Below are 17057 nucleotides of genomic sequence, written 5' to 3'. Positions count from 1 at the left end.
TCTCAAAACAGACTAAAATATAATTTTTTAACGCATAAAAGAATCTTGGCTCTTGGGGTGTTGCTCAGTGTGACGTGGGCCAATTGTAATGTATCGAGTCTCTCTATTGAATGTCCCCTACGCATATATTTAGAATCAGTGGCCTGATATCTAGCCTGGCCCTGTGATGACCCACACAGAACTGTAGTCCAGTCAACTTAATTAGAAATTATATTATAGGCAAATCCATGCAAATGTAATTAAGAAAAGAAAACAGGTCATTTGTCTGCAAAAATAAAGAAAAGGGGCAGGAAGCGTCAACACCTCCCGCCGTAAGATAAATGACCACCCATGTGCCACGCTGGTCCACACTTAGAAAACATTAACACTGATCTTTAACTTAACAATATCCATTTGACTTCTTTCTTCACCAACGTCTGTGCTACTGCTTCTACAGCTTCGCTCTGGATCTGTCGCCATCCACACGTCACCCTGCAGGGAAACCATAGTCTAGAGTGTATGGGCGTCCACATGAGGCTTTTAAAATTGAATTCCACAAGATTAGCAGCAAATAATGATACCAATCTAGTCAAGCCATCTTCTGGCCAAGCCAGAGTGAATTCCAACCCCCCAATCCACGACATAGTGGAACCATCCCACACAGGATAATAATCTTCTAGGTTTGGTTCAACCTTTAATCAGGGGTTTTTGGTACGATAAACATGAATATTCTTGCTCTTACAACATTAACAAGTAGGAGAAGCGAAGAATCGGGTTCTGGCACATTCGATGATGCCAGGCATCAAGAAAAGTTGGCTGAGCAAGCCGTTTAATCTCCATCGGTGAAAGCAACATCACTTATCAGTTGAAGCGCGAATTAACCCTTGGAATAATTTGACAATGTGTGGTCGGAAATACAAAAGCCTTTCAAAACGATAGGAGTACAGATATATCAGGTAGGAATCTCAACGAACCATGCATCAATTCTTTCTGGGTAACCTCAACTGAGATAATCGAGTGAAGAACACATTTGGTGCCAACTGAAGATGAAATTTGAATACGTAACTCAAGGAATAAGGTTTGCAGGAAATAATAGTCGATTCCCCTGAAGAGTTAAAACCGTGAATGGGGTTGCTTGACAAAGGTTTAGGTGAAATATGAAGTGACTGGGAGAGAGTATCCTCCAAGGACTCCAGATCGAGAGCCAAAATATCGGAAGCAGGGTCACAACTGGCCAACCAGTTGTCCATTGAGCGAACCATCCATCATTCATGGATCCCCAAAAGGGCTCCCCCACCAAAAGAGACTAAGTCTCTCAGGGTTGATAGGACTAACCTCAGAATCCTTCTTTAGATTTTCCAATCTAACCCAAAATTCAGTATCGCCAAATCTTTCCGTAACCTGTTGTAGTCCATTCAATTTTATTTTATGATTATCTAGTTTTTACTTAATAAACATGGATCTTCTTCTCCCTCCTAAGCTTTTTCGTCTTACTGTAGTTTTGTAATTTTCCCACCGGGTATTGGACCTCTTTGCTTCCCGAAGCTCTTTTTGTGATTCTCAGAAAAAAAATTTCTCCATTATCACAGGCTGCATTTGTAAATCACGGTTCTTTTTTTGTGTCTTTAATCTCCTCTTTACTCTCCTCCTATATCTTTTTCTTGTGAAATAAACCATCTTTCACTTTTAATTGGACCAGAGTGTCCTTTTTCTTGGTTTTCATTGTTCTGTTATAGTCTTGTTTTATTTCCGATGGGTCCAAGACCTCTTTTTCCCCCTCAATTCTTGCCATTAATAATTCTCCCAAAATTTTGTTTTCCATTACTGTAGACTGGATCTGCCATTTTTGTCTGTTTTTAGTACTTATCTTCTCATTTCTACTTTTCTCAAATTTTTCAATCGTGCAAAATAAATCATCATTAAATCTGATGACTCCAGTGTCCACTTTCTTTGGCTGCAGTGTTTTTTTGTAGTTCCTTTTAATATTTCTTTTCTCTTTTTTAGTTTTCTTTTCTCTTGCTTTAATATTAAATAAATCGTCATCAGATGGGATTTGTATTCCCAGATTCGGTTTTTCATATTGCACCAAAGTTTCTCGAACTTTACGAGGAAAAGAGCGTACGATAAATTTCTTCGCATTTTTCTCTGGCACAATGAGTGTTTCACCTTGATATGTTAGCGTGTCATGTTCCGTAAAAGTGATCTGAAGTGTTCTATTTTCTGAAAAATTTCCAGAAAAATCAATTTCGCGTGACTTATTTTCAATATTGTGTGGCCAAACCACTTCCGCATCTCCCACCGTTAAAGAAGTTTCTTTTAAGGATAGTAGATTTCCGATATCCCCAATGTCTCCTGCTACTAGAACATCTACTGCAAAAATTTGTACTAAGCCTACTTTTACCGTTTTTATTTGGACTGTACCTTCCTTCTTTGCAATTTTTATTCCCACCCAAGCAGACGGGTATTTGGGGTTGTCTTCACCCCTTGTCAACGAAGCTGTGTGTTTCTCCGTCTTAGCTTTTAATGGCCTATAATTTTCTTTCTCTCGCAGTCGATACTTAGACATATTATTGTGGCCATCCGAATGCCTATAAGTCCCTTGGGGTAAAACGTTACTTTCCGAATTTCTCCTCTGAGTTTCTATTATACCTTTCATAGTTCTTCTGGATTCTTGGCGATCTCTCTCTTCTTCTGCCTCTAGATGTTCTTGTCTTTCCTCCTCTATTTTCTCTTGTACTATTTTATGTGACTTAGAGGTGTGTAATTTTCGTGTTTTAGAGTTACTTTCATTTTTAAAAAATGCCTTCCAATAATTTCCAAATGCGCTTCATTAACATTTTCATTTACCTTTACGTAGGTTTGTGTCTCTTTTTGCCGTGCTTTTTCATACTCTTTGAAAGCGATATTCTCCTCTCGAGTAGAGGGGTATGTCAAATCTAATTCATTTTGTAGATCCCGAATACGCTCTTCAGGACTACCGAAATATTCCCTAATTAATTTATTTTTTTGTATAGCAAACGCAACATTTGAAAAATTTCTGATCGATCTTCCTCAACAACCTCCTTATTACTTTGTATTTTTTTTCGTAGTGGTCTCATTGGTCTTTTAAAAAACTGCCCGTTCCACCTGAAATGCCGCGCTATATTCTTTTGGCAATTTTTCAAAAATTTCTTTGTCGCTATCTTTCTGACAAATAGCTTCGATCCTACGTAGAAATTCGTCATTATTCAATATGTTTGAGCGAGGATCTGTGTCCGAACGTCTACTCTATAAATATGCTGGTATCTTACAGTCCATATTTCTTCGTTTCGTTTCTGTATTATCTCTGACCGATATTATTTCAAAATTCAGGTAACAACTATTATTTCAATCCACATGAAAACAATTTCATGAATGTCAAACTTCGGGTAATATCGTGAAAACTTGATATGTCTCAATTTGCCGATTATTTTCGCAAGCTAATTAGTTGCGTGGTATTCGTAAAATTTTCCTGAAATTTTTTCGTAAAAATCTTATTTTGTTCTAACTAGGCTACGCCCATTCAGACAATCATTTAAAATATTTTAACTAATTCCGTCTTTTTCCCGCAATTTTTCATATGTAATCACAGTGGGTATACTGTTTAAGCTAAATTTAATAATATCTTCGGAAAACATGGATTCTTTTAGCTATCTCCTGATAACTTTCCTTTACTGGCTGCCACATCTGTTATAAGTGTAGGACCACCGCTGGTACCGCAATTATATCTGGGGCCGACGCTGGTACCACTGCTCGTACTGAATACCTTGAGGCTACAAGCTGCTTGATCTCTCTAACGCCACATCAGTGCCACTGGCGGTTTCGTTAGGGTATGGTAACGTGATCGAACGATCAAGAGGACCAAACTCTGGGCCAAGGCTGCCACAACATATGTCACCACTAATATCTCTAGCTATCTATTTGGAGGGTAAATGGACCCCTGTGTCGATATACTAATGATGGTATTTCTCGCGAACTCTTTTCCTACCCTGTCTGGGTTCGGGGAAAATAATCTTACTCGTTTGTAGAAAATAGTTCACTTATATTCTCCCAAAGGTCATTCCAGCGAAACATATCTGTAAACCCTGAAAACAGACTTCCAGTCTAGGAACGAATTGTACAAACTCTGAAAACGCACTCTCAAAACTGACTCTAAAAACAGACTAAAACATAATATTTGAACACATAACGCCTATGCATGTAACCTTGCATTTGATGCCCATGAATATAACCTTTTTTTGTGAAAATGTAGTTGTTACTGAATTAGGTTTCGAATACTTGAATACTTGATTTCGTTTCTACTTAAAATAATGTAATTACAGTATCATTCGTGGAAAATACGATATTAATTTGCATATTTTCTTCTCAGTACAAATGTCTAATTAATTCTTGATGAATTCAGTATTGATGAAATGTATCGCCATGTTTCTTGCAAGTCCAAAGCTCAAACTTCTTGTCTACTCAAGTAAAACAAAGATTATAAGTTGTCTCAATTTTCTATGAACAAAGCATGCTAATGTACTTTAATGCTGATAAAAAAAAAGTAAGACAAGTCTTTTGTATTTTTCTATGGAACAAAAATGAAGAATAAAAAGTTGAAGAATAAAGAATACTGTTTCTCTCCAATCAGTCTATCTCCAATTCCTTTTATTTTAATAAAATTTGTGCAAATAGGATGAAAGTTTGTTGAGGGTTTTAGGTTATAAATTGCTCCCTTCTCATGATTTTGAGACAGCGTGAGAAAGCCACAATAATTCTTTTTTTTTTTTATCACCAAGAAAAATTTTATACCATAGCATAACCTCTCCTTACGTGTTTTCATAGATTGTACAACCGGCTGAAAGTAATACTGGACGTACATTTTGAGAGCCTTTTCTTGAATTTCAAATGTTCATAGGTCAGTTCAATCAAGTCCATAAAGTAAACTACGAGGTATGACTAAAAGAACGTTCGTTGGAGGCATTAATTATTATGTAAAGAGATTCATAATTCGATGGATTGATAATGAGCGATTGTGGAGAATGTTTTAAAAATATTAGAGTGGATTTTAGTGTGTCTAAGAAAAAAAAAATTTTTTGAAACTTATGCTCCCTGGAGTTTTTAAATCCCTTTTTTCCATTTCCCCCCATTTTTTAAATCCAGAATGGAAAATAAATAGTAATTTCGGTTGCACTAACTTCAAGGAAGACTTGGCCGTCGAAAATAGAAGTTTCTAAACTTTAATAAGAAATTGTCTTTTTTGATTTGACTCTACATATTGAAAAAGAATTCTCTTTCCGTCCTCATCTCCTCGTTGTTTAAGTTGAAGTTTGGGTTGAGTTTTATTGAAAAATTCACATATTTGTAATTATTTACTCTAATTCCCTGATAGTGAATGTTGTCAGTTCTGTGTATTCGCTATAGCGTAAAGGGCTTTTGGGAAGATTGCAGCAGTTCAATTTGCAATTTAAATGTTTTGAGATATAAAAAGTAAATAAAACTAATAATTGGCTGCAATTTTGGTACCTCTAGTGCTTTCACACATCTCCATGAAGTTTTCACACATCTAGATGTTGACTTACTCATTTTTGAAGTCAGTTTTTGGGTGGCACTTACCTTTTTCGGTTGCAATGAACCTAGCTCTTTTCTTCTGGTTCGATTAAGAGTTGATCGAAAACATTCTCCATTTCCAGTAGGCGCCAATAACACATTGTTATACACAGGAAGGTAAATTATATTGGTGCAGGGTGGGGGGGAGTCGTTTACCAGCCCCTCTTGGACTTAGAAAATTTATTTTTTAGTATCTTCATTAAAAAAATACAAAAACAAAAAGCAATGAAGATATATGCCACCCTCCTACATTTTCAGAAATTGCTATCCCCTAATAGTACGAAGTTCTCTGTAATCTGTACATATGAATTGCTATATATACAACAAAAAGCAGTAAATACAACAACAAAAAGCAATGAAGATATATGCCACCCTCCTACATTTCCAGAAGTTGCTATCCCCTAATAGTACGAAGTTCTCTGTAATCTGTACATACGAGGTGCTAATTGATGACTTACTAGGAGAAAAGGAATGTAAGTACGTTCATTCTCCCTTTTAAGCCCATCTTCATGGGTGTAGTACTGCTACTACCACTAATGGGTCACTGCAGCACCAAGCCGCCTGAGGCCAACACAACGCATGCTCCTCCTCCATCCCAATCTATTGAAAGATATTTCAATCTATTCCACTTACCTTGGAAGTTTCCGTTTCCCTTAAATCTTTCCTTACGACATTCTCCCACCCCAAAGGGCATAACCTGCTTTTTGCTTAGCCCTAGACGGTTGCCCCGAAAATGACAATCTTTGGCAATTTGTTTTCCTTTATCCGAACGTGCCATAGCCATCTCAACATTTCTCTCAGCAAAGCCGTAGAAAGCGGTATTGGATCACGCTTTTCGACCAGCCTACTGCTTTAGATACGGTCAGTCAGTCGGGTTCCCAAAATAATTCGTAGGCAATTTCTCTTGAGAACATCTACCAAATCTCTGTCTCTTGGAGTGCCCACGCTTCAGAGCCATGCTTGACCACTGTCATAACTGTGGCTCCCAATATTCTAATATTGGTTTGCAGACTTATCTTCCTATTATTTCAAACTTTTTTCAACTGTGAAAAAAAACACCCTGGGCGTCGGCTGTTCTACCTTTAACATCTTCACTGCACCCACCGTCTTTGGTAATAACACTACATAGGTAAGTGAATGATCTTCTCGTTACCTAACATCACCTTCTTATCCTTACTTATTTTAGCCTTAGCGACTTAGTCTTCTCAACATTACTTTTCAAGCCTATTCCTGCACCCCGAACTCCAAAAGCTCATTCAAAAGCACCAAAACCTCTAAAAGCTCATTCATTTTGGTTACATTTTCATCTAGGATGCTTAAATCATTTGCATAATCTAAGTCCAGAAGAGTTTTAATACCGCATTAGATTCCGTATTCTCCCATTGCCTTTGCTGCTCTCCTTAAGACAAAGTCCATCTAAACGCTCCATGCAAATAGGGATAGATCGCAACCCTACTTAACTCCTGATTTAATACGAAACCAGTAATCAGCCTCACTTACTACCTTAACCGCAGCAATATTATTACGTATATCATTTATCACTTTAATGTATTTATCTGGTATACCATACAAAAATAGTACCTTTGATAAAGCTCTTCTATCAGCTGAATTAAACGCTTGCTCAAAATCTATGTAACTGAGGACTAAAGGCGTTGGTGACTCGTCCACTTGTCACATTTGAATCCAAGAGTAAAAATTTGGTCGACGCATCTTAACTCTTCCTAAAACCACACTGTTCTTTTCCTAAAACTTTATTTACAGCATCTCTAAGTCTGAAAAGTATCATCATACTAGGTAATTTGTTACCTTTATAAATCAGGTTAATGCCTCTGTAATTACCATTCTGAGGACTAAAGGCACTTGACGGCTCAGACACTTCTCAATTATTAATCTTAGAGTAAATATCAGCATCTGTAAGTCTAAAAAGTGACATCATACTAAGTAATTTGCTACTTTCAGAAACCAAGTCAATGCCTCTATAATTACCACTCTGAGGACTAAAGGCGCTTGATGACTCAGACACTTCTCAAATATTAATCTGAGAGTAAATATTTGGTTGACGCATCTTTACCCTTCCTAAGACCACACTGTTGTTATCTTAAAACTTTATCTACAGCATCTCTTAGTCTAAAAAGTGAGATCATACTAAGTAATTTGCTACTTTCAGAAACCAGGCTAATGCCTCTATAATTACCGCAGTGACTCTTATCTCCTTTCTTATATAGGGGTTTAATTAGAGTTCCCCTGAAATCGCTAGGTACTTCCTCTCTTTCAAAAATCACATTCGTAATCTTCGGTAAATTATTTCTAACCTCAAAACACACTATCATAAACACTATACATAAAACACTATGATAGTGATATCTATCACTATCATATTTAAGACACACTATCAGCCCCTGGGGCCTTATTATTTTTTAGTCCTTTTAATACTGCCACTAATTCTTCCTCACAAAAAATAAATCTTCCTTCATATCCAAAGTGTCACAAACTTTTTCATTCTTCTCTAGATGTTTTTCCTGTAACTCTGTCGCAGTTTAGCACATTCTCAAGATGTTCTTCTCTTAATTAGCCAATAGCGCTAACGGTAATTTAACAGTACTTGGTAATCCTTCTTTCTTGGGCAAAAACATGAATAAGACAATTAGTGCTAATGATGGTAAAGTCGATGACTGTTCTATTTTTCTTCTTCATCTTCTCATTGAAGCAATACCCGGTTATAGGCTAGGCTTCGTAATAACTATTCGTTCAGAAGGGGATGAAGGCAGGGTCTGTTAATCACTTCCTGATCTCTTCTCCCCGGGAATAGACCTGGTCTTTTCTATTTGTTTTATGCATGAATTAAGACATTGCACGATTTGGTCTCCGTGATTTTTTGCACAAGTTTCCTAAGGAGTAGAATTCTTGCTACCCTTATCTTGACAATCAAGACAGGACTGATGGGAAAGTCAACTCTTTTCTTTTCAGAAGCCTCAAGAAGTCTCAAGCATCTTTGTGGTTAAATTGGCCAATCCTTACTGCTTTAAGTCTCATAACCTCCTATGCTGGCCTTTCAATTTATTCAGAATATGCATATTGTGATCCACTTCTCACAAAACGAATCACAAATAGTGACCAGGTAAAAAGCTGCCTTTAACATTCTACTGCACGATAGACTATTTTCTTTTTTTTATGAATGTCATACAAAAGGGAACGGAGGGGTGAGGAGTATTTTTAGTATCAAGACCAAATGGCTACTTTTATATTTTCTCATGTGGCATGCAAATTACAATGTATTCATTTTGTATCATGTTAAAAAACGTCATTTTATTCTGTAATCATGCTGTAAATGTCATGTTATTCTGTAAAAAAGGTCAATGAAAATCGATAAAATGTTCACAAAAAAATACCTAAAATGAAATAAAAATATAACAACGAGCAAACACTTTAATTGAGACATTGAACGTTGAGAAAAAAAATGCGCATATACTAATAAAATTCTGATATTCTGGCTTCATATCCAGAAACCTTCATCAATCAAACAGTTCGTGGTAACGAACTGTAGTAAGGAGTGACCCGGCTCAATAGTAACCAAAACTCTAAAAAATGGAATTTTGATACCAATAGCTACATCAAAAGAATCGCATTTTAATGCTGGTTTTAAATATATAAGTTTCATCAAGTTTAGTCTTACCCATCAAAAGTTACGAGCCTGAGAAAATTTGCGTTATTTTAGAAAATAGGGGGAAACGCCCCCTAAAAGTCATAGAATCTTAACGAAAATCACACCATCAGATTCAGCGTATCAGAGAACCCTACTGTAGAAGTTTCGAGCTCCTATCTACAAAAATGTGGAATTTTGCATTTTTTGCCAGAAAGCAGATCACGGATGCGTGTTTATTTGTTTTTTTGTTTTTTTGTTTTTTTTCTTTTTCCCAGGGGTGATCGTATCGACCCAGTTGTCCTAGAATGTTGCAAGAGGGCTCATTCTAACGGAAATGAAAAGTTCTAGTGCCCTTTTTAAGTGACCAAAAAAATTGGAGGGCACCTAGGCCCCCTCCCACGCTAATTATTTTCCCAAAGTCAACGGATCAAAATTCTGAGATAGCCATTTTATTCAGCGTAGTCGAAAAACCTTATAACTATGTCTTTGGGGACGACTTACTCCCCCACAGTCCCTGTGGGAGGGGCAACAAGTTACAAACTTTGACCTGTGCTTACATATAGTAATGGTTATTGGGAAGTATACAGGCGTTTTCAGGAGGATTTTTTTGGTTTGGGGGAGGGGTTGAGAAGAGGGGGATATGCTGGGGGAACTTTCCTTAGAGAATTTGTAATGGGAGAAGAAAATTTCCATGAAGGGAGAGCAGGATATAGGCTACTAGCATTATTTAAAAAAAAAAACAATTAAAAAATAAAAGTGAAAAAGCTTTTTCAGCTGGAAGTAAGGAACAGCAATAAAACTTAAAAAAAACAGTAATTATTACCCATATGAGGGGCTCACCTCCTTCTAATACCTCGCTCTTTACGCTAAAGTATTTTCAGTAATTTCAACTACTTATTCTACGGCTTTTGTGATTCAGGGGGTCATTCTTAATGAATTGGGATAAAATTTAAGCTTTAGTGTAAAGAGCGAGGTACTGACGATGGGGCGAATCCCCTCATATATGTAATAAAAACATGAGAATACAAAAGTTATTTACGTAAGCTAATTTATAAGTTACGTAAATCTTTTACCAATAAAAAGATTCGTAAAAAATTAAAAGTTCTAGTTGCCTTTTTAATTAACCAAAAAATCGGGGGGCAACTAGGTTTCGTCCCCCGCTCTTTTTTTCTCAAAATCATTCGATCAAAATTATGAGAAAGCCATTAAGCCAAAAAAAAAAATATGCAAATTTCGTTTTGATTATTCCTCTGCGGAGAGCCAAAATCAAAACATGCATTGATTCAAAAACGTTCAGAAATTAAATAAAAAAAAACAAGTTTTTTTAACTGAAAGTAAGGAGCGACATTAAAACTTAAAACGCACAGAAATTACTTCGTATATGAAAGAGGCTGCTTCCTCATCAACGCCCCGCTCTTTACGCTAAAGTTTTTTACTGTTTTAAAAAGAAGAATTGAGAGAAAGATTCAAACTTTAGCGTAAAGAGCGGGGCGTTGATGAGGAAGCAGCCTCTTTCATATACGAAGTAATTTCTGTGCGTTTTAAGTGTTAATGTCGCTCCTTACTTTCAGTTAAAAAAACTTGTTTTTTTTATTTAATTTGGAAAAAGAGAGGAAAGGACAAAAACGAGATTAAAGACTTTACGCTTATTAGGAAATAACATGAAAGGAGAGAAAAAACACAACACAAAACAAAGAAGCGAAAGAAAAACCTAATATGATTATTCAAACACAATACAAGTCCAGAAAACTGCTGTGTCATATTGTGTACTTTTTTATGTACTTGACAGAAATAATAAATTACGACGAAAAGAAATTTTTTTCTCTAGAAAAACGCTTTAGAAAATAAATCAAGCATACCTTTAATGTTAGTATTTTGACGCATTTTCTTTGAGAGAGTAACGACTACTGCGATAACTACTGATTACTGATCACTGCACCAAGTTTTGACAATTTTTGTTCCAACAACGATTTTTGGCGATTTATCATTCTTCTTCCACAACGCTGACCGAACCATCTTTGCCTTTCTTTCCTTATAACCCTAGTAAGTGAGACCGAACAATATATTTTGTACAATGTTTTGTTTTTATATACAGTTATTCAAGCGAGTAAAAACTGACGGTAAAATGAAAATTTCGCGTTTTTTTCTTAATAAAACATTTGTAGCGATTATTTTTGCCTATGTGCATTCTTGCGCAGAAGCCATTAAACGATGCCCACAAAACAATGGAATAGTTCTAGTGAAGGATTTAGAAATAAGATTGATTCCCCCTACCTAAATTTTATTTCCCTAGATTGCATTCTTACATATAGGAGGAATGTTCCTGAATTTGATATAACGCTGTCAATATGCTTTTTTTGTTCTTTGTCAGTTTGTCAGATTAATTTCCTTGCGTGTACCCTTTCTCAAAAACTTTTCTTTTTCTTTTAAATCACCTCTGAAATAATGTATTGCAACCTTTTATACATAAGTAAGAAGTTCTGTCAAATATGCATATCTCTATTATAAAAAAAAATTGAATTTCAATCTGTTTGAAAATCAAAGCACTTGCTTTTTATAAGAATACTGCCTGAGTATGATTACATCAGGAAGATGGAATTAGATGGGTTATTTTTGAATTTATCGCCTTTTTGATTTCCAAAGTAAAACAAAGAAAACTGCATGAAAAGAGAATGACCAAATTTTTTTTTGAAGTTAGATTAAAAATCTTTTTTAAATATACAATTAATTTTTGATAAAGAAAGAGAATATTTACACACAATTTAAATGTTACTGATGCTACACCGGAGCAAACAACCAAAGAAAGATGAAGAAAAACGTCTCTTTTGCTTTAAAAGAGACTCAGTATTTTCTTTGAAGACTGAGCGTTTTAATGTTCTTTCTTCTCATTGACGAAGAAAAAAGATCTTTGTGAAAAAATTAAATTTTACTTAAGGTAAAAAAAAAAATTAAAAAAAATTTATTATAGATTTTACTAGTATAAAAAAATAAAAATAAAAAATACAACTAGCAGAGAGGGAAAGAAAGAAATTGTAACTTGAAATTTTCTTCTATTAGCTTGGCCCCATTGGCAAAGAAAAGTTTCGAAACAATGACTCACCTTAAAATGATAGAATATGTGAACAGTGAGTGGTATCTGTGCATTGTTGCCAATGGTTTGAAGTAAACTGTACCGGTTTTCCTACTAAAGTTTTTCAGCAGGAAGATAATTTTCACCATAGGAACCGCTGGTTCGAGTAAGAGAGGAGTAAGCAAAATCAAACGTAAAGGAAAATTTCTATTGAATCAAAAAATATCCAAGCCCACTGCATTGTCCCAATACTTTTAAATTTTACCCAATAGGTACAGCTGTACCGCGTTCGTGACGCTGTATCTGTAATGCTATGTAATGATAAGCAATAGGAAAATGGTTCACATAAATATGTATTTAGGAAGTAATTGGCAGTTAGGTCACTTTTCTACTCAAAAAAGGTTAACATTAATATTTATAGGTTGAATAACTGGTTTTATAGGCTAGTTGACTATTTTTACTGTTTATGTGAACTTAGTAAAATATTGATATAAGTTTTAATTTCTATTGTGTTGAGATACAATTTTATCTCATTTTTATAGCTATTGCCACTATTTGTTGTTGATACGATGGGAAACCTTCCTGGTATACCAGGACTTTTTGTAGCTGGAATTTTCTCTGGCAGCCTAAGTACTGTTTCATCTGCTGTCAATTCACTTGCAGCTGTTACTATTGAGGATTTCTTAAAGGTTAGTTTGTGTTCACATATAAGTAAAGACAAAAGTTTATATACACAACTGAATATTTTATTTTTGATTGTGTTTCAAAGCCAGCTTAGCTGAGTGGTTAGCACGCTAAACTTGAAACCCTTTGTCCGTGAAAACAAGGGTTCGATCCCTGCTGTCTCTGGTTATTAGGTTTGGAACGGGGGTCAGTGGCGTGCCTCTATAAGCTCACCTAAAGTCGACCCAGCTCTAAATAAGTACCTGGAGAAACCTGAAGAAGTTAAACAGAAAAGAGTCACCGAAAGTACATGATGACTGGCCCTCAAGCCCCTATTGCGCTTCCCGGCTGAAGAGCCATGAAACGGAGATCAGCACCGCCGGTAGGGACTGTAAAGTCCAGTGCCATATATTTTATGTTTTTTTTCTTTACCTTTAAAGCTGTGAAATGAAACGTTTCATGGAGCCTATTTAAGTGTAGGTTTTTACTTTTTGCTGATATTTTGTATTCCCAAAACCATTATGCTTTCTTCTATTGCCTGTTCTTAGTCAGTGATGGTGTTTTCTTTTGCTATTGAGCTTATTTTGAAATTATCTTTTGGCTATCACTATGGGCTCTACCACTAACATGGTAATCGTATATTTACTATCAACGTTTTCAAAGAAGAAAATTGAATTATTGTTCTGAGTTTTTATCTCCAATACATCAAAAGTACTGAGTAGATTTTTGCTTGAGCTATTAATTATTAGCAAATACTGGCTATGAAATTGTCTCTTTTTGCGGCATAAAGTAGTTAAATTACCTGTATTTATGGCTTTTTTTACTTTTATTTATTTATTATTTTTTTAGTTTGTATTTTCGCATTTTTTTTTAATTTACTTTTTTATTTTGTATTTTGTGTTTATAGTTTTTTCGTATTTTGTATTTGTTTAGAATTTTTTTTTTCTTGTCGTAGTCCTATGGAGCTATCAAAGAGTTTACCCCCAAATCTACAAACTATTTAATTTCTGTTCCACAAATTAATTTCGCTTTGATTTATTTTAATCTTTTGTGAAAAATCTTGTCTTATCTTATGACAAAAAATGAGCAGTTTTTTGTTGTTGATTTTGTGAATTTTAGAAGGCTTTTTGAATCTTATACAATATCATAAGTTTGATGAAAGCATCGATCTAAATTATCGCCACCTGTTTTTATCTGTATAGGATCGGACTGTTTTTTTTCTTCGTCTCTTTTCTATTTGGTTGACGGATCAATACTCGCCAAATCTTGGAGTCTTGTTTATCACTTATCATTTCAAGTCATCTTTTTTTAAGTTATTAGGAAATTTTTGTGAAACACTATGCAGACGTTTCTCTCTGGAATTCCTGGAATTGGACTGGAATTCCACTAAACATCTCAATTATATTAATATAAAATCATTTCTTTTTTTTTCTTTTTTTTAAATGACATTATATGTTCTTATAAAACATCAGCTCAAAACTTTCTGATTTCTTCTCTAAATTCTATTCTAAATTTATATTTTCTGAGATGTGTTAAACACCCCTCTTCATTAGGAATTACTTTCGCTACGCGTTTTTTGTTTTATTCTTATTTATTGGAACTTTCTTTGTGAAAAGGTTTACATGATTTCAATGCAACTCTGATTTATTTGAGTATTTGTTCTGTTTTGTATATTGTGTCTTTTTAGAAGCAAAGACAATATTTTAAATCAACGCTAAACGTAGTTTATTAAAGGGGTAATTTCTTTTCATGTTTCAGACAACTGTACTGCGCAATACCAGCGAAAAGAAGATTACACTCTTTACAAAATTGATAGCCCTACTCTTTGGGTTTATCTGCTTAGGAGTGGCATTTTTAGCTCAGTTCTTAGGTGGGATACTTCAAGCTTCTCTCACGATTTTTGGAGTTGTTGGTGGCCCTCTGCTCGGCCTTTTCACGTTAGGCATGTTTTCTACAACAGCTGAATCGGTCGTAAGTATTTTATAGCATATTTGACGAAAAAACGCAGGGTCATGCCCCCCCCCCCAAAAAAAAAGAAAACTACATACAGAAGCAATTAGAAGTATCAATTAATTAATTAGGATAAAGCAACTAAGACAAGGAAAAAAACACTAATACACGCATAATCATTATAAAACATACGTCCGGTGGGCCATTTCCACGCGAATAAGCCAGGCCAGATTCCTAATCTTAATAAAGCACCCTTTCTCCGACAGACTTTCCACCCACAACTCTTCCCCCTCATCCACTACAAAAACTTCATTTCTCAAATCACACTTCCTGTGAAAATGCGATCAATTTCCTTCCAGTATCTACACATCGGACAACTGTAAAGACCGCTGCTCATACCAACTCTTCCCAAATATCTCCTTTTTTTCCGTCTATTGAGTATCAGATAAGTGTCCTCTCGTCTTCTTTGTTGAATACTAAGGCTTCATTGGTGTAGTCTTGTCGTGTGAGTCCCAGATCTTGGGCAGAGGCATTCCTCGGCATGGGGAATCCCAGAGAACTACCGGATACGATTTTAGTAGGGTTTATTTTCAGTATAATTTTCTGCTTAGCTGTAACTGCACATAGACATCTTTGTCCCAGCCATTTCCCGTTGTGGAAGTCGGGAGTATTATTGGGTTGTATCGAAGTGTACTGGTGAATGTTGGGGAATTCAACGAAACAAAAATTTTCCTGACGGCTATAGGCTATAGACTATAGCCTATATCATTGCTCTACAGGTTTTTTTGTCTATCTGAATAAGTTTGGGATAGCCTAACTGGCACCCCCAGACTTTTAACGGTAGTAGCATGTTTTCTACAACCGCTGAATAGGCTGTAACTATTTGATATTACTTCTATCAACTGAATCGTGAATAGAGTACCAGCAACTCATTTGTTGATTGAGCTGCTCACTTACCAAGTCAATTAAACTTATAAGGTAATTACAGAGACGTTCCTTTACTCTTGGCATGTTTTCTACAACTACTGACTCGGTCACATTTTATGTTTTTGCTATCAAATGAATCACGTTGTATTTCATTAATTGAGCTGCTGACTTCTCAAGTGAATTAACCTCATAAAACGACAATGGAGGAAAGTTACAAAGAAGACAGACTGCTGATTATGATTGTATAAATCGTTTGGGAGAAAGATATTCAGGAGTATTTTTGTGTTTGCTTGTGTATTTGAGCGGGGGCTATTCGTTTAAGTGCGAGCATGATTTTTTTTTCTCTTCCAAACTGCTTTCGCAATTCTTTGCAGAATTTGTTTTGTCATTCCTAAGGTAGTAATGCTTATTTTTAGGAAATTATATTGTAAACATGAAGATACTTAAGGGCTTTGCATCCACAATTTCAGAAAAAGAAAATAAATAGTGTTGAAGTTCTTCTTATGGAGTACTCAATTAATCTTAAACCAACCTAAGTTCTCAATCACTCTCAGAAAATTATGTGGTTGGGAATTATCGAAGGCTTTGTTTTTTTATATTCGTTGATGCATCTTAGACATTGAAGAGACATAGCACAGACGCTAATAATGGTCACTGGTTAATTGAATGTCTACTCTTTGATATATAATGTTTGACCCTTATTCAAATTGCCAAATCAGGAGCATTTCTATGGGTATTTGTTCCTTTCATATTAACCTGTTTACTTTCATATTAAAGTATATTCTAGATATATAGGCTACACTCGGTAACATTTTTTTATCTCTGTTCATGTTGGAATTATTTTAGTAAAATAGTTCCCTGGTATTATCAGCGATAACGGATAAATAATCAGGAGAGTGGGTAGAGTGTAGCTATAGGGCCCAGACCTTTCTTTAGGTTTTATATGACAACCCGAAAGTTTTAGTGATGTGGTAGGACAAAATCCAATTTTGTAGAGACACATTAAGGGGTAAGGGGTAGTATGACGCCGAAACGCTTAAATAAACTCTAAAAATATGGGCCAAAAAGTAAAAAAGAAGTCGAAAATAGGGCTTTTTCTTATTCTTGGCCAAAGGGAAACTTCCCATCCCTCTTCTCCTCAGCAAAAGAAAAAGGAATGGGGTATTGTATCCTTGTGCCTTTTTATTTAAGGTTGAGTTCCCAAAATAAGGTTTATTA

General features: G+C 35.4%; 1 protein-coding gene across 1 annotated transcript in view; it reads left to right on the top strand.

Moving 5' to 3' along the window:
• LOC136027052 (putative sodium-dependent multivitamin transporter) overlaps positions 1–17057 on the top strand; it is an 82219-nt gene that overhangs the window by 36759 nt on the left and 28403 nt on the right. The window contains exons 5-7 of the mRNA XM_065703982.1: positions 8554–8704; positions 12842–12988; positions 14721–14933. Coding sequence (XP_065560054.1) covers positions 8554–8704; positions 12842–12988; positions 14721–14933 — 511 coding nt within the window. The remainder of the gene's footprint in view (positions 1–8553; positions 8705–12841; positions 12989–14720; positions 14934–17057) is intronic.

This window comes from Artemia franciscana, chromosome 5, assembly GCF_032884065.1.
Source record: "Artemia franciscana chromosome 5, ASM3288406v1, whole genome shotgun sequence".
In the NCBI taxonomy this organism is placed as follows: Eukaryota; Metazoa; Arthropoda; class Branchiopoda; order Anostraca; family Artemiidae; genus Artemia; species Artemia franciscana.
This window is presented reverse-complemented; position numbering and strand designations above follow the sequence as displayed.